The sequence below is a fragment of the Brachyistius frenatus genome, unplaced genomic scaffold, assembly GCF_029030835.1.
Source record: "Brachyistius frenatus isolate BFR_SWC_R1_liver_20210118 unplaced genomic scaffold, ASM2903083v1 Contig_21, whole genome shotgun sequence".
NCBI classification, from domain to species: domain Eukaryota; kingdom Metazoa; phylum Chordata; class Actinopteri; family Embiotocidae; genus Brachyistius; species Brachyistius frenatus.
In genome coordinates, this window is record NW_027210620.1 from 1967003 (window position 1) to 1986399 (window position 19397).

The window sequence follows — 19397 nt, forward strand, 5'->3', positions numbered from 1 at the left end:
GAATAAGCACCTCTCCTATCCATAGTGCAGTAATTTGCTGGCGGCTGCACTGTGACAAGGGGAACCTGTGTCAGCACTCTGCCAGGATCCTGGAAAGAAAAAAAAAAAAAAAAAAAAAAAAAATCTGACTCCAGTTTTCCTTCCGCTCCATTTCAGAGTGCAAATGAAGCAGGACAAAGCAAAATAAGACCAAATTATTCTCTCATTCGTTCACCTCGGGGGACAGGTGTTTGGTGTCCACAGCGGGCAGGCCTTTGGTAGAGAATCAAAGTTCTGCACACACCACAGGCGTGTTTTATATTAATATTATTTTCCTATGCACAATGCTTCACAAGTACTGCGGCTCAAAGAAAAGACTGACGGCAAACTGGACATGTTGGCATCAAGCATTGCATAGTTTGCGCTTTACTGCAGCACAGTCGTGCCGCTTTAATGATATTACTGTCATGAGTGTGCTGTGATGAGTGTCAAAAAAAAAAAAAAAAAAAAAAAAAAGGGGCAGATTCCAGGACTGGGTCATGTGATTGCCCCTCCCTGTCCATCTTGCTTGTATGCAGATCAATAGCAAATTATTCGTGGGCGATCCTTGACAGATCTGACCAAAACGGGAAAAACATAAACACGAGGACGGTAAAGTTAAAACAGATGGAACACAATTTACACCAACTTTTTCCAAAGAGATCCCAAAACCTTTTCAGGAACATCAACAAACACAGTTGTTGTTGTTTTTTTTATCATTGTTACCATAACATTTGCTGTTATGTGGATATCTGTGACAGTTGGTGCAATCCCAAAGTGCACACTGGCTCTAGCTTTCAATCAAGTGGCTCCGCTAATTTAATTATTTAATTTAATTTAACCGACTAACTAGACTGCAGCTACAGGTTATGCAGTGTGTCGCATCACAGTTTGGTCCATTATACCGTGTAAACAGCTTCTTCTTTTTTTTTGTTGCTCTTCCTATTTATGTGGCTTTAATTTGCATTCTCACAGCTGTAGAGGGGGGGGGAAACAAGTGGGATCACCTGTTTCCTTAAGAAAAGTAGAGATCATTGGTAAACTGCTTCAGCATCAGTGTTGGGTACAAGGGTCAAACTATCATGTGCCTTTAACATCAGTATACGACCCAGTTAAAATGGCCTTCACTCTGAAGCTATAACAATATCTGAACTGTAAAGTTAAAACGAGGTAAAAGCAAAAGCATTGGCTGACAAAAAAAAACCACACATCTGGAGCTTCAGGATCACATCAGATATTCCTTATAGGCATGACAAAGCCAAACAACAAATACCATGCTACTAAATCTTTTTTTTTTTCCTGTCCTGAAGATATATTGCAACACCCCCCCCCCCCTAAAAGTATGTGAAGCAATCTATCTGCCAAGACAGGAACTACAAGGTCAAGAACTTACACCGCTTTATCTTCTGTAAACGATTTCACGAACCTACTTTTTCCTGCCGAATGTAAATACGGAAGTAACAAAAAAAAAAAAAAAAAAAAGAGCCGTTGGGAATATCAAACGGATTTTTTTTTTCCTTGAGTTCATTTTTACACGGATGATCCCCGCTGGCATCTCAAAATCCGACGAGTAAATAAATCCCAAATGACAAACGTTACCTGGCTGTAAAGTCTCGTTTCATCGCAGCAGGCCGACTCGGTTAACGGTCTGGCTCAAAACAAGCACCCGAAACACGGGGTTGGTTTTTTTTTTTGTTTTGGTTTTTTTTTTTTGCGATGTCGACACTATTCCTCCAACCTGACCGGAACAACAACAACAACAGCCCGCGTTACCTTTTGTTATCTGTTTACCAGATGCAGGGAAAATAACAATAATAAATAAAAAAGAGGGGGGGGGGAACTGCTGCTGCTGCGGCGGCGGCGGCGGCGGCGGGGCCAAATTGTCGGGTTAGCCACGAAGCTAGCGGCTAACTAGCCCACCGGTCCGGTTTCAATGGGAGAGCTAGCTCGGCGACGTTAGCAGCGAGGTTCAAATCCAGCGAACATCGGAGAAGAAGACAGTGGCAGGTGCTAACGGGTGCATTTACCTGCAAAAACGCTAACGGGTGTTATTCGTAGCCGTCCCTCAGCTCCCCCCCACCCTCCTTCTGAGTGCGGCCGGTGCGTCTTCAGTTTGTCCCCACTCTGATGGCGAAAGGTGCTCAGTTACGCCGTATTTCGGCCCCCCACCCCCCAACAGGACTCAGGACGCTGCCATATTCCCCGATACCAAAAAAAAAAGCGCGCTGCCGCGCATGCGCGAGGCCCGCCTGTCATGCGGCCGTCAGCTGATTGGTTTAGTCGGTGAAGGCAGAATGGTCGAGATCCCCGATCCGAGATCAGCTTTGCGCTCTCGCTCTCCTCCGCAGTTTGAGTTGACGGGCGCTGTCGAAACCGATCTCAGAACAGTTGAGTGCAGCCGTCCTGCTGCGGACCGGGTTTAATAGGGGAGTATTTCCATTTGAGCTGCCTCGAAAGAAGAGGATGAATAGGCCACCACGTGGAAGACTGGACAGACGAAACGAACACATTTTCCATTTACCAAAGAATCAACTATAAACGGACTGAAAACCTAATTACTACAGTCACGTTGCTGACATGGTTTTGGTCAAATCAATCCTAATCAACTAGAAAATGGATTACATCTGGCTGTTTCTTCTTTTTTTTTTGCAGAGGAAGAGTTTGAAATACTGCACAAACCGCTCAATTTAAGTCACTCATTTTACAGTTTTTTATTTGTTGTTTTTTTTAAATAATTTTTTGCACTGGTATCAGTAGCCTGCTAAATAAATTGTTTAACCTGGGTTAAAGATGACCATTCTGCCCTCTAGGGACTCTGCCCCATCAATGCAGCAGCACGCTGAGTTCAGAAGGAGTACAGTAGCAATCTATTAAATATAGCTGGCTTGGGTCTAAATTAAATAACAACCAGGACACTTTACTTTGACATAACCAAAGAGAAACAACTTTACATAAACATAAAAAATAAATACAAAAAAACCCAGCATTTTCTTGTCCTACCTTTTCCACTTCCCACCAAACAGCTGCCAGCAGCCCACAATGCTTTATTGTTTCTGCCGCCTTACTTTGTTTTATTGTTCATTATGCGTAAACAAATTTTTTTTTTGGATCATATTTCATTTTTTCCTTCACATGCTTCCAGCCAAATTCTTCTATAATCAAATGTCTTTGCTGACAGTTTGCCAAAACACTTCACAGAACAGAACAGCTGCCGATATCACATCAAAATTAGTTAATTGGGTTCTGTACAATTCTACAGTTGAATCATAAAGAGACACAACCAGAGAGGATCCGAAACAAACACTTACAATAGTAATCTATGACTCATAACTTTTCAGCATATGGTTTTAAACTACTGCTGTTTGCTCTCTGTCTCAAATTATAAGAGACTCACCTCGAATGAAGGTAAAGGGGAAACATCTTGGCCTCTGTTAGTGACTGATGTTGTACACTAAACTTGAGCAGAGCAGCACAGAATGGTCACGTTATAAGGCATCTGATTAGGTGACCAATCATGCGCTGCCCGTTAGTCTAATTTAATTACAGCAAGAGAGACATGAGGAAAAAAAGTTTCATTCTTTTTTTCTTAAACCCCCTTCTAACAAACTGGAGAGTGAAGTTCCTTATTCTTCAGTGAAGGAGGATAAGAGGACGGTGCCACAGAATCTTTCTGAAGATTTTAGTTGGTTAACGTGACGTGAAATAAGTTTAACTGATGGAGAAACAGCCACGTAGAGTCCCAACAGACAGTCAACTGAATTATGAGTTTAAAGAATACAAGTATTTTAGCTGTGAATGTGTAAATCAAAGCGTGGCTTGAATTGCTTTATCAGTCTGTTCGCTGGAGGCTTTGATCTGCCGTTAGAAATTTGAAGATTTAATACTCCTTCAGCAGAATATAATAATAATAATAATAATAGAGTTAGACTTTATTAATGCCACAGTGGGGAAATTTAGTCGCCACAGTGGGGAAATTTAGTCGTCACAGCAGCATAGAAACCCCAAAAAGATGCACACAATATGAAACAAATTTACAAATACAAACACATAAACTAAGATAGATAAAAATAACTATTTTAGAAAAAAAAATAAGCACAATGAATAAATAAATACACACACACACACACACACACACACACACACACACACAGTGGGGAAATTTAGTCGTCACAGCAGCATAGAAAAAACAAATCAAATCAAATCAAAGATAAAAATAACTATTTTAGAAAAAAAATAAATATTAAATAATAAATACCCCCCTGGAGCTGTGCCAGTTACTCAAATATCTAAGGGACCAAGTATGACAGGAAAAAAACCAGTTTATTGGAGAGGTGCCCAGTGCTGACTGCTGACAAGGAGCAAAGGTCTTTTCTACTTTTCTACTAGCCCTATACTGCCATCTACTGCTGCACCCTGTACACTGAAGCAGGCCTCCTAGCTGGTTGGTGACAGTGGCCTGCATGCTGCACAGTTATATTAACTCAGCTGTACTAGTAACATGACTATAAATTACATTACATAATTTCAGATTCACAAAAGAAAAGAAAAATTGTCGATATCTTTAATTCATCATTTTCACTAGAAACTACGTTGACAAACTTTAATAGGCAAGAGAAAAAAATTTGAGTTAAAAACATTATTAGCTTGAAAAAAATGTAATCTAAAGTGCAAACTAGTATTCACCCAGACGAATAGCAGGATAGTGCTTATGATGCATTTAAGGATATTAGACAAAACATACATAGTTTTGTAATTCGACTTAACATGAAACAAAAAATAGACAAAACAACTAAATAAAGTTATCGACGCATTAAAGAACAAATAAGAGGTGAAACGTCACCATTTATGAACATGAAATTTGTCTGCGATTAAAACGGCTTCTGAATTAACATATTTCACACTTCAGTAATTATTAAACCATATTAATATTTTTGTTCCGTTTTGTACGCAGCGCTTTTGAACGCACCTCTCGTAACCAAGGCAATGACGCTCTTTTCCGTTACCAAGGCATTCTCAAGGCAAACACTAGCTGGATAGCTAAGCTAGCAAATCTGCTACATAATCTTACAGCTATGATAACCTCTGTTTAGCCTCCTTTACTTAGTGGAATATAAGCACAAGGGAGCTTATTAGTTATATAACCTCGGGCTTCACGTCTTTTCCCTGCGTGGCTTTAAATTAGAGGCAGAAACATCTTCTTTTTTTTTTTTTCTTCTTTTCTCGTGGTCAGCCTACGAGCTAACTTGGGTACGTTAACGTTAGCTCCATAGTCATCATGGTGAGTACCTGCCTGTTCAGGGCCAGCTGTTTTGCTTTTTCTTTTCTTTTTCTTTTTTTTTTTAAAGTTTAGCACGCTAAAAAAAAAATAAAAAAAAAATCCCCGAGTTGAATTTGCGAAGACTCCGCAGAGAGCTAACGTTAGCGGGCTGATGTGGAAAAAGGCCCCCTGGTTGCATGTCGGCGAGAGAAAATCCCCTTCAACGTAGCTCGATCTTTTATTACCTGCGGTCCTTTTGCCCTCTAACTTCTCTTCTTCTCTCTCTCCTTCCTCTCCACGAAGGCTGAATTCGGTTTCAATGAACACCATCAGAATGAAGTCATCAACTACATGAGATTTGCACGTTCAAAGAGGCTCCTGAGGCTCAAGACTATTGACTCCTGCTTTGAGGAGCTCAAAGATAGCAGGTGACCGGTCAATACACGTCTTATTAGATTATTATAATTATTATGATTTATTTTGTAGAGCAAATTGAACTTCATTTCAGATCCATAACATGTTTTTTTTTTGTGTGTGTGTGTTTGTGTTTCTCTCTGTGAAGGCTGGTGGAGGAAACCTTCACGGTGGACGAGGTCCGGGAGATGCTGGACGGGCTGCAGGCGGTGGTTCGTGGGGAGATGGAGATGGAGCTCATCAACACGGCCCACACCAACGTGCTGCTGCTCCGACAGATCTTCTCCCAGGCCGAGAAGTTTTACCTCCGGCTGCAGAGCGACATCTCCGAGCTGGAGAACAGGCGAGCTGCGGGGCTTGAGGCTTTCTCGTTAGATGTTAACTCAAAAACACATAAAGATCCAGCAAGCGTTGAACAGGAGGAGACACGTTTGTTCCCGGAAATATACAGCAACTCTAAAGTCACGATAATAATATTTTAACACAATTTGATCTTGTTCGCACAAGTTATTAATGGAGTGATTTTTCAGGCGCTCTGATACGATGACGGTAATTCACACAATAAATTGGCTGAAACGACATTTTTCAAATTACAATGATTTAAAATGATGTGCGAGTTTAAGTTCACACCAGTTTAAGACATGATACAATATGTAGAAGCGCCTCCACGTTATATCATAGGCCACTTCCTCCTCAGTGCTGTTTAGATTTGTATCTCTTTCATGTCGTATGCCAGGTAGAAAGGTCACTGACAAACTTTCACTTGCCTAGATGTGAATTTAACCCGTGTTTCCATTACACTGGTTTCTATTTTAAGTGACGTTCAGTTAACTTGAATACCATATAAAATAAAATGTACTGAGACATTTTATTTTATTCCAAATGAACGTGAACCATGCAGAGACTTTACTGATATTTTTTTTTTTTAGATATCCTAATATTTCTGCTTTAAGCACAATACAACCTTGGTACATTAAATGGAGCACTGAATGCTAATTCATCTGAAAGCATTGAAAGTGAATTTAAAAGGCCTGATGAAAAATGTACCACCTCAGAGAAATGCACGTCCTTGTTTCGAAGGAGGATTTGCAAAGGACACTTATCGACGAAAACCGTTTCGAGTCAGGCATGTGAGTGACAAGGCCATATTTCTAAATGCATAACTGGATAATTTTAGTATCAGGAAAAAAAAAATCCAGAAGTCTCAACGATTCTTCTCAAAGCTTTTTAGACTCAAATTAATGGTAAATGGAAAAACAAAACAAAAAACATAATTTAAACTAATTCTTCAATCCTTACTCCTTCTCATATGAGTGTTTGTGGCCATGTGGAATACAATTAATTAAAAGGTCGTTTTCAATGAAAGAGCGTGCCGAGAGTTTCCTAGTGTTTTTTTGTTCCTTTGTTTTTTTTTTTTTTTTTTTTCATATTACAAACCAAAACAGAGCGGTGTGTACATGTGATACCACTAACAAAGATAAATCGAATTTGAACTCAGGTGAAATTGTTGCACTTTTGACATTTTGACAACAAAAAAAAAGCATTCAGGTTATTGACGTGGGAGACTCTGAGACTCTTACAGCAACAGAAGTGGTTGTATAAAATTAGAATAATTCAAAGTGCCACAGTTTTGAGGAATCTGTTCCGAAATTAACATCTGCCACTTAACATAAAAATATTTGGTATGGAAATGTTAGCGTCGTACTAAAGCCGAAACGGCACGTCAGCCTGTTCCTCTTTCTGCCTGCGAGATGGCCAAAAATATATATTTTTTCTATGTTTCACACTGATCACACGGTGGGGAAAAAAACAAAACAAACATGCAAATCATGTGACTTAATGCTGTTGATGCGTTTCAATCAATCTGAAGCTCCGCAGCGCATTATACATGTACACAGGTGGCGTACTGGGGTTGAACTTCATGTAACATTTTGACCTCGGCCACCTTTCACCTCGTTGAAGCCCCGTGTGCGTTTTGGAGAAGTTCTTTTGTTTGTGATGTTGCATTCGGTGGGAGGATAAACAACCCCCGAACCTTTTACTTCACAGGGCTCAGCCATACGTGACTGATACGGCGTCTGAAGCTCGGAAAACGCCCCGTGCGACGGCCTACGTGTCTTCAGCTGCTTTTAAAAAACCCACATTTAAAGCCTTTCAGAGAAGTGTTGTGTTCACCACGAATATGTGTCTTACTACTCGAGCTAAACTGTCACAGGAGAACCAAGGTGTTCAGTTTCCTTGCCAAACAGTCACGACCGCCAAACAGTAGATCGTTGCGATGCCAAACAAAAAAACATCAACGTTGTGGTGACAAGATGACGGTTGTGAGGTCACTGTGGAGATTATTTTAATAGGTTTTATCGCAGAATTCAGAGGGCGATAGCTTTACGTGCTTTATATTTACAGATAATAGTTTGTTTTAAACTTCAAGCTTTTCTGTCGGCCCTTTTTTTCCCGTTTTCCTCTGGTCTAACTCTTTGTTCTTCTCTCGCCCGCATAGGGAGCTGTTGGAGCAAGTGGCTGAATTTGAGAAGACCGACTTCAAAACCGCCGATAAGGTGAGCGTGATGCATAATACGCAGCTCTTGTCACACGTCGCCATCAACGCAGCCGTCGTTAATCATTTCGCTCCTCCCATATTCACACCTCACATGAACTGCAGTAACTGGAGCTGCATTCCTGTGCAGTTTAAGCAGTTTTTATATGTCAGGCCACCAGTGCCACACATCAGAGGTTGACTCGTGGTTTCATGACACGGTTTGAGAAAAACAAAATCGACTTCTGTAATGCGATGCCCTGCTCTTTCACGGGTTCGGCTGCTCACACTTTTTTTTTTTAAATTTTTTTTTTAACAGGTACACGCTGCAAAGGAAAAATACAACAGATGTATAAGTGTTGTTTTCCTTTTGAGCAGTTATACCTCAGTTTCAGTTATAGTTTGGTATAATAATACCATGTTTTCGACTTTCATTTCAATTCAATTTAACTTTATTTATGTGGCCGCCAAATCCCGACACAGCGTTATTTCAGGGCACTTAACATTGGAAAGTCTGTACGATAGAAATTTATAGCATTATACGAAAAAATAAAAAAAAACAATTAAACAAATCGCACGTGAGCTGCAGAGAGGAAAGAAACTCCCTTTTAACAGGAAGAGAAAACTCCCTTTTAAAAGGAAGAATAATCCGACAAGAGGCCGGCGGCCGTCTGCCTCGACGGAAAAAAAACAGCATAGCAGAATTCGTTAAATGAATAAATACAAACTGTTCTTTTATTGCTTCAGTTGTAAAGTTTTACCTTCATCCTCAGATAAACCAGGAAACAAGCAAACCCAAGTTGGCGCCACTGAATGAAGGCGGAGTGTCTGAACTTCTCAACAAGGTAAAGACATGCAGTAGATCACATGGATTACATGCACAGTGTATATATATATATATATTAATATATTATTATATTACGTGATAACTACTTCATCTCTGATGCTCGTTTAGGAGATCGGGAGACTACAGGAGGAAAACGACAAACTGAAAACCAGGCTCCGGACTTTAGAAACCCAGGTATACAAATATATTTTTAAACAAACAACGTCTTTTCTCTCAGTCAGTAACAACGGTGTGTGTTTTTTTTTTTTTAATATTCTCTGCCCGGTTGATTTTTAGGCCATGAGTGCGCTAGATGACAAAACCAAAGCAGAGAGAGCTCTGAAAGACATTCAGAAGGTGCAAGGTGAACATCAGGTACGGTTCCAAGTCTGGCTTTCGATCAGCATCAACTTCACGTGTAACGTTTAACATTTGTTCTCTATTTTGACACTTTTATGTCTGCGTAAATCTGAATTTTTCACTCGCTGCCATTTGCTGCCGTCTCCTAACTTGAACCGAAAACGGTAGGTATCCACCCGACCGGGGCACTGCTTTAGTCTTGCTGTTAAGAACAGAGCGTCTAGACGCTCCGTAGTATTCAGATGTCACGGCAACGACCGCCATTCGTTCCATCTGAACTCGGACTGTTGTTTCTTTCCCCCTTTTTGAAGCTGACCACTCAATCCCAGGAGATCAACCATCTGGAGGACACGGTGGCAGCTCTGAAGGAGGACTACGAAAGGTCCATCAGCGCCAACGCTGCATCCCACAAGGACTTAAAGGAGAACCTGATCTCTGCCAAGCACGAGCTCCTTCGAGTGCAGGAGCAGTTGTCTTTGGCAGAGAAGGTATGTGACTGTGCTCTTATTCTGCCCGTCATTGTTTGTAGCCACTTGTGATAATTTAGGTTCATATAAATTGAATCTCACAATCTGTTGTTACTCCTGTTTTTCTGAACTTAAAGAGTAATGCAGGGATAACAAAAATAAATCCCATTTGGACTGTTGTAAGAATATATTTTGTGCTAAAGCAGTATTAAGGCCTCAAATATAGTCTGTGGTTAGAGCACTAAAAGTGCTTACGTAGAATAACAGTAATTCACTGTCAGCGAACAGGAATCTCTTTCTTTTCTTTCTAAATATCAAAGGAAGTTGTTCACAACCTTAAAGCACGTCAGCCAGTTCCTCTTTTTGAGATGGAGGAAGCACTACTTTTCCATGCGCTAAAGATCATGCAGCTGACTTGTTTTGTTTACTGTGAGATATCCAGCATGTTTACATGCACATTAGTCTCATCCTGTTCTCATCATATTGGGCTTGACTGTTTTGGTAACCTGCAACCGACAGTAACCGACATGAGGTTAACACCCACCAAACACCAGGTGCTTGGTTATTATTGAGGAGTTGAGACAAGTTTTTTTTTTAAGTTTTTTTTTTAAAGTTTGAACATAAAGTGTGTGTGTGTGTGTGTGTGTGTGTGTGTGTGTGTGTGTGTGTGTGTGTGTGTGTGTGTGTGTGTGTGTGTGTGTGTGTGCAGGAGCTGGACAAGAAGTTCCAGCAAACTGCGGCGTACCGCAACATGAAAGAGATTCTAACCAAGAAGAACGAGCAGATCAAAGACATTAGAAAACGATTGCAGAGGTGAGTATTCCTCAACAATTGGAAAATAATTCAAAGTATTAATCAAGTACAGAAAACACAATGTTAAAAATCAAAAACACTGAGAAAAACAACAACAACATTCGTCAAGTGATTTTTGTTCTGTTGGTGACATTTTTTTCAAATTTCCGATTGGTGTTATCTTCTGTTTCAGATACGAGTCCAACGAATGAGATCCACCCGAGATGGCTGCTTTGATGATGACAACATTGTTTTTTGACACTTTTATGCCAGTAAAGTCCCTTTTGAATCGAATTGGATTGAAGATTGGTTGAGCAGATGACCACCGGCTAAGACAGGACCAAAATTTTACAGCCGTGGTTTTTGGACATGAGACCGTCGTCTCCACTGCTGTGAGTCGAGAGAGGGAGAGAGGGAGAGAGAGACAGGAAAAAAAGCACTTCCACGAGGAACGGCCTATTTCATGCTTCGTCTGGTATCTTCAGTAGTTATCGGCTGCAGTGAAGAGCCGGAGAGAGGGAGAGAGGTCGGCACAACTGAACACACAAATGAGGTGGTGACGAACGATAGCCCTCTTCAGCTGTGCTTTTTTTTCTACGTCTCCATTCGTAGCTCACTTAGTCGCTCGCAGACGTCCCCTCGGTGCTCTATGCAATTCCCGACGTGTCCCTGTTTGAAGAGGCCTTCTCTGAATTGGACAGATGCGTGCTGTCAGCCTGACTGCTCTGCAGTCTAACCTATCAGATGGTTACAGGTAATATTTAGCGATCTAGCGCCAGGTGATTGATGACGGATATTTTACAGTGTTAATTTTAGAAGCCCCTTTTATAGTCGCAGTCCAATCATCGCTGAGTTTGACCAAGCAAACGGCAGTAGTGAAGTTTTTTTTTTTTTTTTTTTTTTTTTTTTTATCCTTTGTGGTCACTTCTGCTTTAATTTGCTACCGAAAGATTTCAATAGCATTTCACAAATAAAATATTTCCAATGATCTGATAATGTATGAAATCCTGATCATTGAACATATTACAAATTAAAAAAAAAAAACAATTCTGCTCTTGCGTATTGAATGACATGAATAGTGATCTAGAGTGATTTACTTCCCCTCACAAAGGGCATAGAATTATTTTTGTCTGGACTCTTTAACTGTGTACTTTTCGTATTGCTGTGGCTGATGGAGTGTAAGAGAATCAACGTATATATGAATATACATGATGTTCATGAAGTAATGCTCTTGTAGAGTACTCTACATTTACCCTGTATTACACTAGATGTGCATTTGTTCGTATTGTGCAAAGTATGGGGTAATAAAAGCTGTTACTAAATATACGCCTGGTCATTATTTATTTGTTTTTTTGTCATCGTCACGATTCACTTTTAAGTTTGGGGCATAATTTTCACCCTTAACTTCAAGTGATATGACATGAAATAGCTTCTAAAGATATCACTGTGGCCTTCCCATGGTGAAAACAATGAAGAAAAGTAGAATATAATATAAATGGATGGATCACAGTGAACCTAACTAAAGAAATGATACTGTTTATGGAACTAACTGATGCAACCAGAGGGCGCAATACTGCAATAATACAACGGGCATGCACATATAATCTTGAAAACTCTGCATTTGGGTAGCAAGGACATGTATGAGGAAATTACTTTATGTGTTCTCTGATCCCAGCAGGCGATCACTAACACATGACAAATTTATTATACCATTTTCTAATTAAAGCTCCAATACTGCTTATTGAGTTAACCACTATATGGTTTATCAGGTCAAAGAAAGAAAGATACATCAAAGAATACTCCAGTGTCATCGTATTTCATGATAGTCAACCAGGACACACCATACCTATGTTATAAAAAGGGACATTTTTATGTTTGGACAAGGCCTTGATTATCAGGTGACATGAAACAGACAAGGCAAAAAAAAAGCATCCCCTATTTTTTACCAGCAGAGGTCAAATGATTATATCACTTGCACAACATGGGTGTGTGAGAGTTGTTTCTAAGTTTTGAATTCATACTCATTTACTGACATCATTTGCTTTCTCAGAAAATATCTAATACAGAATTATTATTTTTTTTAGTGAAGGAGTTGACGGCTCTTTCTCCACGATTTATTTGGGCAATATTCCAGCTCATTTATTAGTGCAAGACAAATATCTTTATAAAGACATTGTTAGCAGCCAGTGAAAAGGCTGGAACATGGACATGTCTACAGTCTGAACCTCCAACAAAGACTGACTGGACTGATGTTGTGACTTTTTCACTAAATCTGAAGGTTGAATACTGGGAAAAGTGGATTGTTATTTGAGATGACTACTGACCCCTTAATGGATGAACTGGCGTGTATTTCCATCCTTACAACGTCCGAATGAACGCATAGGTGACCAACTGTATGTTTTACTGTGTTGTATGTTTAGTAATTCTTTGTTTCTCTAGGGAGGGGGGGGGGGGGAAGTAGAAAAAAAAGAAAGAAAATACATCATAGCCTTGGCTTGTTTGTTCATTTGTACTAACTGAAGTGGTCACCTGTCAGTCAACCGCCCCCTGTTGTTTTCAGTGAAACCATTAAAGCCACAGCATCCTAATTTAAACTTCTTTTAATTTAGCGTCATGTGCAGCAGTTGGAAGTGTGATGTCTTCCTGTACGTGCAGAGAGAAAGGGGGCAGAAGCACGTGGTCATCTGATGACACTGATTATTCTTTAAAACATTTGAACACAGCTGGGATGTGAAAATAACTTTTCACCCGCCTGTTGATTCATTTAAGTAAAGATGAAAGAAGATTGTGTTGCGTGTCGCACTTGCGCGCGTGTGTAAATAATTAAATGCTTGCGTGCGTGCGTGCGTGCGCTTGCAGCTGGAGAATAACCAACGAACTGATGATAACTTCAAATAGGATGCAGACGGTAAACAGTTGTCTATCAGAGCGTGAAATAAATCACTGCGAGCACATACACAGGAAGTGGTGAGCAGCGCCTCTCGGTACCAAACTCGATCTGGCGCTGTGCCAACAGCAGTGACAGTGACAGTACTTTCCCCTCAATATGAGGCCAACAGCTAATACGTCTCAGAGTACCGAATTCAGAGCGGCTTCTTGCTCACTGACGAGTCATCAAAGGGGCTTTCTTGGTTTCACTGGCACAGTGAGCGCTTCTGTTGTTTGGCTTTTCAACAGAATCATCGAGCTGATGTCTGCTGCCGAGAATTTCAGTAGTAAGACGATATCTAAGGCACAACACGATGACGTTTGGATGTTCAGAGAGAAGATAAGAGCCCAAAGAAAAACGCTGTGCTGTCATCTTGGGTTTTAATATTAGGGCTAGCATATTAATATCCACATGGAATTGGGTCTCTACAGAGCAGAGCAGCGCTCCTGTGCATTTTTAAGGAGACGCCAGGGCCGCCTGCCCTTCACTTTGCAGTCATGTGGCCTCAGAAGTCACACATGGCACATCACAAGGTGCCCGTCAGCATCTTCAGCTGCAAATGCAGCACACGTGGCCCAGTGAGACTGTTTGCAAGGTTTCCCCTTTTATTCTCATGGACAGCTGTTATGTTGTAGCAGCTAAAGTCTCACTGCCCCTCACCATCCCATGCTGGCAGCTAATCTGTGGCACCTCAACCTACAAATTCCTACAAATCAAACAGGACTAATTGCTTCGTCTGCTCCAGTAACAACATGTATCGTTGCAGTGAATACGTGATTCAGCAGTCAGAGTAATCCATAAAGTGTTTACGAATGAAAAACAACAACAAAAAACAGTGTCTCAAGGATTAAAATGTCTGAAGTGTATCTCTTGCCCTCAAACTAGAACGGCTGTTATCTATTTATGTCAAACAATAGTACTTTCATTTTGACTTTATACACTCTGTAATGCTCCCTTTTCTTTCTAACCCGCAGATCTTTAACAGTACAATAAGCTGCACTTCGGTACTTCGAGTGAAACCTTCTCAACCTGCTAACCTTCTTCAACTGCCTGTTCCCAGAAGGAAAACACAGACGTGATCATGACACAGCCGTTTCCTCGCTGCGATCAAAACCGAGAAACGCAACCGGCAATTGGTAGAGAATCTGAAGAGCTGCCGGGCCACACGCTCATCCTCTCATACGTGGTTAACGAACACTGAGACTGAGAGCATTGTGTCAGGTCAGGAAGTGAAACCTGTGTGAGTACTCAAGAGGGTCGAAGGAGAGCCACAAGAGTGAGACACCTGATCATAAGGAAGCACAACCGGAGGGCTGATTTCAATACTATTAACTTGTAATGATTTCGAACCACGTCGTTGTTGCCTTTTTAAACTCTGACTTGTTGATCAGAATGTATTTCTTCATTGATCAGAATATCGTCATTGACGATATGATGCCATCTCTTTGTCACTTTCTATCTCACAGGATGAGTTTGTTGTTCGGGCCTCAGATGAATACCAGGTACTTTCTGCTCGACTGTGTTTTGTGACAGTGTGGTCAGACACATGACGTTTTTTCAAGTAAATGCTGCTTTACTTTTGGCAATACCCATTAACTTCCACTTTCCTGTCTTCACAGAAAGTAGTTTTCTTTTTCGGGACTTGCCGGATGAATGTTGGCAGCAATCGACACAGGAATATGTGTATTTTCTTTTGGGCAGTGCCAGCGATGCCGGCAATTGTAATTCTGTTCATACCGTGCGTACATTTTCTTTTTATGATTATATCTTATCTTTGGACTGCTTCCACTCACTAATGTTATGACCATTGACTGTATATAAAAGTGGACACAGCTTCCGGGTCAGAAAGAATGAGGCTCCAAACCGCTTGGCACAAACGGTTTGCATAGATCCTCCTGTTTTGCTTTGTCTTAACGTTGTTTTTAATTTCTTTCATTTTGTTTTGTTGCTTATTTTGTCCTTAATGGCTCAAACATTTCAAGTCTTTCGGATTGTTTTTAATTCTGTTTGATGTTGTCCGGCACTTTGGCCTACTTTAGTTATATTTACATGGACAATACAGAGAAAACTTCTTGCCAAGATTTAGGGGAAAAGATCGACTGCCATTCAGCAGCCGGTTAGTTTAGCTTAGCATAAATGCTAGAAACAAGGGGAAAACAGCTAAAGTAAAATCTGACTTCCAAAAGCACCCTGAATGTAACTACTACATTTGTTTGATTCATCCACACAAAAACTGAAGTTACAGTAACTTAATGGAGTAATGACCATCTCTTAGCGCCACCTGCACAAATACCATTTGAGGTATCTATCGTCTCACGTAACACTCAGCGACAAAGTCAAAATGTTGATTTATGATGTTAAAGTTGTCACAGTTTACATCATCTTGTTTTCTGAGGTGCAGGATGTTTTTCCTATGACGCCATAGAACTATTTTATCACCGCTTGCTTGAAGGTGAAATCACTAATGAACTTCCCTCACACTTTATTCAGTGAGGGAACATGACAACAGAAAAGTGATTTGAGGGTTTTTAGGCCTGCCGAAACTACAAAAAAAAGATGCTGATCTCAACACGGACCACCCCTCTTGGCTTTCGACTTTAATCACACCGCGCGGTTTTCAGTTTCATGCATCACTCATCTTGCGGCGTTAAGTGCTCCACCTGTGTATACAAATTGTGAGAAAACCAGGCTACGACTTGATAAAACCCGATCAGCTGTGGAGGGGAATGGGGGTGTACTGTTTTGCCTCCAGTCTGACGGCCGAGGTTCAGTGCCTTCAGTGTAAAAGAAGTCACAGCTTCCCATTTTGAAACTCGCGCACTGTTTTCACTGCTCCAAAACCCACTTTGGACACGAGTTTCAAGCTCACGCACGTCTTTCTGCAGCGTTAGCCGTGCTTTGACACGGAAATGAACGGTGTTTTTCTCCTCTGCCGGCCCGAGAGAGATGAAGTGATGAGGATCGACACGTGATCCTGTGGTTAAAGGGAAACCATATAAGCAAGTGAAGAGGAGTCTGGTTGTTGAAGCTGACAGCTGTCCGACACAGATAAGGAAACAGCACTGTGAGGTGTCTCTCTACGTCCCTAGTGAACTGGTAAGTGATTTGTTGCACAAAAGTTAGTTTTTGTTTCAAATGTATTTTCCTGATGTGATATATTTGATCCTTGTTAAATTCTAAAGGTTTTTATGTGTTGTCTTATTTTACCATCCTCTGGTTCTTTTCAGAAACCATGGATGAACTAACCACAGAGATGACTGAAGGGACTTATTCTATTCAAACTGTAAGTATTACTTTGGGTGTGACTATTCGTAGTGATGAAATCACATACTGATGCCCTTATTCTTGTTCATATACTGTATTTTTAAGAAGATTGAAACTTATCTAAAACTTAGATGTCCTCCTCTATACATCAGTATTTCCCAATATTCCGATTTTCTAAACTAGGTACTTTCATTGCATGCGTCCCTGGTTAATGGTATTGACATATTAACACATTTCTGACCTGCTAAAAGTAGCTCTGCCACTTCAACAGAACTTGTCTGGTGTTAATGTCAGTTTAGATGCAAGTTTAAAGATTAGCTGTCATTTCTGTGTCTGTGTGTGTGTGTGTGTGTGTGTGTGTGTGCGTGCGTGCGTTTACGCAGCCTAGAAAGTAATTGTGACATTTCAGGTGCTGACTAATTACAATCACAGAGAGGGGGAAGTAATTTGCACTACAGTGTTTGTATTGTATTGTGGTGTTATGATTTTAAATATTTGGGATGGTATTTAAATATGCCAAATCAGTGTGTGCATTAAACACATACTTCTTATTAAATGATGTAAGTTTTGCATTTATTTATCTGTTGTTAAACGTGTATAGTGGATTTATCTGAAGCAGACATCTGTAGGATATTAAATGCTACCTTCAAGAGTCGCATCGGCATAGAATTTTCCATTGTTCTGCGAAAAAACCCAAAGCCCCCACTTTTTTTTTTTTTTTTTTTTTTATCTCTGCCCTACATCTAAACCTGATGCTTGTGGGGGTACTGAGCTGAGCGCTGCAGCGGGCCCCGTTCTGGAGCCCCTCAGGATGGTTCAACCCCTCCCTCCCCTCAGGCTTGGATAGCAGCAGGAAACTGTGCAGTAGTGTGGTTTCTCCTGCACAGACACAACACCTGCAACTGACAGTTTTTTTTTCTTTCTTTCTCATTCTGGTTAGCTCCTTTGATGTACGTGCAGCATTTGATGTAATTGTACTGTATTCCCACATGTGATGCTACGAAGCTCTACAGCAGTTAGTGAGTTGTGTAACGAGACCGGAAAAACAAAATAAAAAAGTGACAGGAAACAAAAACACAGGAGAAAAGAAAGGCAAGTGTATCTGTTGCACGCATCCTTCTTCAATATCCATCAGATAATCTGTTTGTGATCGCAGGACCTTTCTGACGACTACTACGACGTGGAGTCGACTGTAGAATCCGGCTTCTGCAACAGAAGCTGGGTCAGGCTGTTTCGCGGACAGTACGAGCCGCCTCTCTTCTGGATCATCTTCCTCCTCGGCGCCGTGGGTAACCTGCTGGTGGTTTGGATCTACACCACTGTGCGCAGCCGCCTGAAAACAATGACCGACGTGTACCTGCTGAACCTGGCCGTGGCCGACCTCCTCTTCCTGTGCACGCTGCCCTTCTGGGCCATCGACGCCACCAATGACTGGAACTTCGGCGTCCATCTCTGCAAGATGGTGTCCGCCGTCTACAAGATCAACTTCTTCAGCAGCATGTTCCTCCTCACCTGCATCAGCGTGGACCGCTACATCGCCATCGTGCAAGTCACCAAGGCCCAGAACCTGAAGAAAAAGAGGCTCTTCTACAGCAAGCTGGCTTGCCTTTGTGTCTGGTTTGTCTCCATTCTCCTGGCCCTCCCCGAGTTCATCTTCGCCCAGGTGAGGATCGACCAATACCAGAAATCCACCTGCGCTATGGTCTACTGGAACCACGAGTACAACCGGACTAAGATCCTGGTGCTGTGCCTGCAGATCAGCATGGGCTTCTGCGTTCCCCTGCTGGTTATGATCTTCTGTTACTCGGTCATCATCCGAACACTCCTGCAGGCCAAGAGCTTCGAAAAGCACAAGGCCCTCCGCGTCATCTTCGCCGTGGTGTTCGTGTTCATCCTCTCCCAGCTGCCGCACAGCAGCATGCTGATCGTGGAGGCCATGCAGGCAACCGATATGACCATCACGGACTGCAAAATTGTCATCTTTGTCGACATAGCCGGACAGGTTGCCAAGAGCCTGGCGTTTACTCACGCCTGCATCAACCCGCTCCTGTACGTCTTCATCGGAGTTCGCTTCAGACAAGACCTCCTGAGGATCGCGAAGACGTGCACCGGCGTTCTGCGCCAAGGAGGCCTCAGTAAAATCCACGTGGTTCCCAAACGTCCCTCCGTCATGTCAGACACTGATACTACCCCTGCACTTTCCATATAAAAACACATTTTTAATAACAAAAAATCATTAACTGGAGCTCTGAACCAAGTTCAACATGATCATCATTTTCAGCATTACCCGTTAATAGCAGAGCAACAGTAACATTTACAACCTTGAAGGATAGTTTACATTCATCACCTATATTTTTTTCATAAATCACTGTATAAACTGTATATTTCCTGTAAATACTGTTTTAAAAGTGTTTTGTATTTTTTACAGTCCTTCCATCATGTATATCTTGTGTGCTGCTGCAACTGAATAAAAACTTGTATTCCTGACTTGCAAATTGAAAAATTACAATTAAAAATGAGAACAAAAAAAAAAA

General features: G+C 41.3%; 3 protein-coding genes across 6 annotated transcripts in view; 2 read left to right on the forward strand and 1 right to left on the reverse strand.

Annotated features, from left to right (window-relative positions):
- LOC138619718 (dnaJ homolog subfamily C member 13-like) overlaps window positions 1-2219 on the reverse strand; it is a 31385-nt gene extending 29166 nt beyond the window's left edge. For all 3 annotated transcript variants that reach the window (XM_069696400.1, XM_069696399.1, XM_069696401.1), the window contains exon 1: window positions 2046-2219. The gene's annotated coding sequence lies outside the window, so the exon portion shown is untranslated. The remainder of the gene's footprint in view (window positions 1-2045) is intronic.
- Window positions 2220-5031: 2812 nt separating this feature from the next.
- lztfl1 (leucine zipper transcription factor-like 1) lies at window positions 5032-11090 on the forward strand. 2 transcript variants are annotated; one of them, XM_069696551.1, is made up of 10 exons: window positions 5032-5296; window positions 5579-5703; window positions 5838-6032; window positions 8190-8247; window positions 8999-9070; window positions 9181-9246; window positions 9349-9426; window positions 9723-9899; window positions 10588-10691; window positions 10864-11090. In XM_069696551.1, exons 1-10 carry the CDS (start codon window positions 5294-5296, stop codon window positions 10880-10882), a joined length of 897 nt encoding a protein of 298 aa, XP_069552652.1. In that variant the 5' UTR covers window positions 5032-5293; the 3' UTR covers window positions 10883-11090. The 2 variants fall into 2 exon arrangements, with proteins under 2 accessions (XP_069552652.1, XP_069552653.1); XM_069696552.1 differs by having other exon boundaries at window positions 9741-9899.
- A 5541-nt stretch (window positions 11091-16631) lies between these two features.
- On the forward strand, window positions 16632-19378 carry LOC138619777 (C-C chemokine receptor type 9-like). The gene is made up of 3 exons (XM_069696532.1): window positions 16632-16695; window positions 16827-16882; window positions 18020-19378. Exons 2-3 carry the CDS (start codon window positions 16832-16834, stop codon window positions 19070-19072), a joined length of 1104 nt encoding a protein of 367 aa, XP_069552633.1. The 5' UTR covers window positions 16632-16695; window positions 16827-16831; the 3' UTR covers window positions 19073-19378.
- The last annotated feature ends 19 nt before the right edge of the window (window positions 19379-19397 follow it).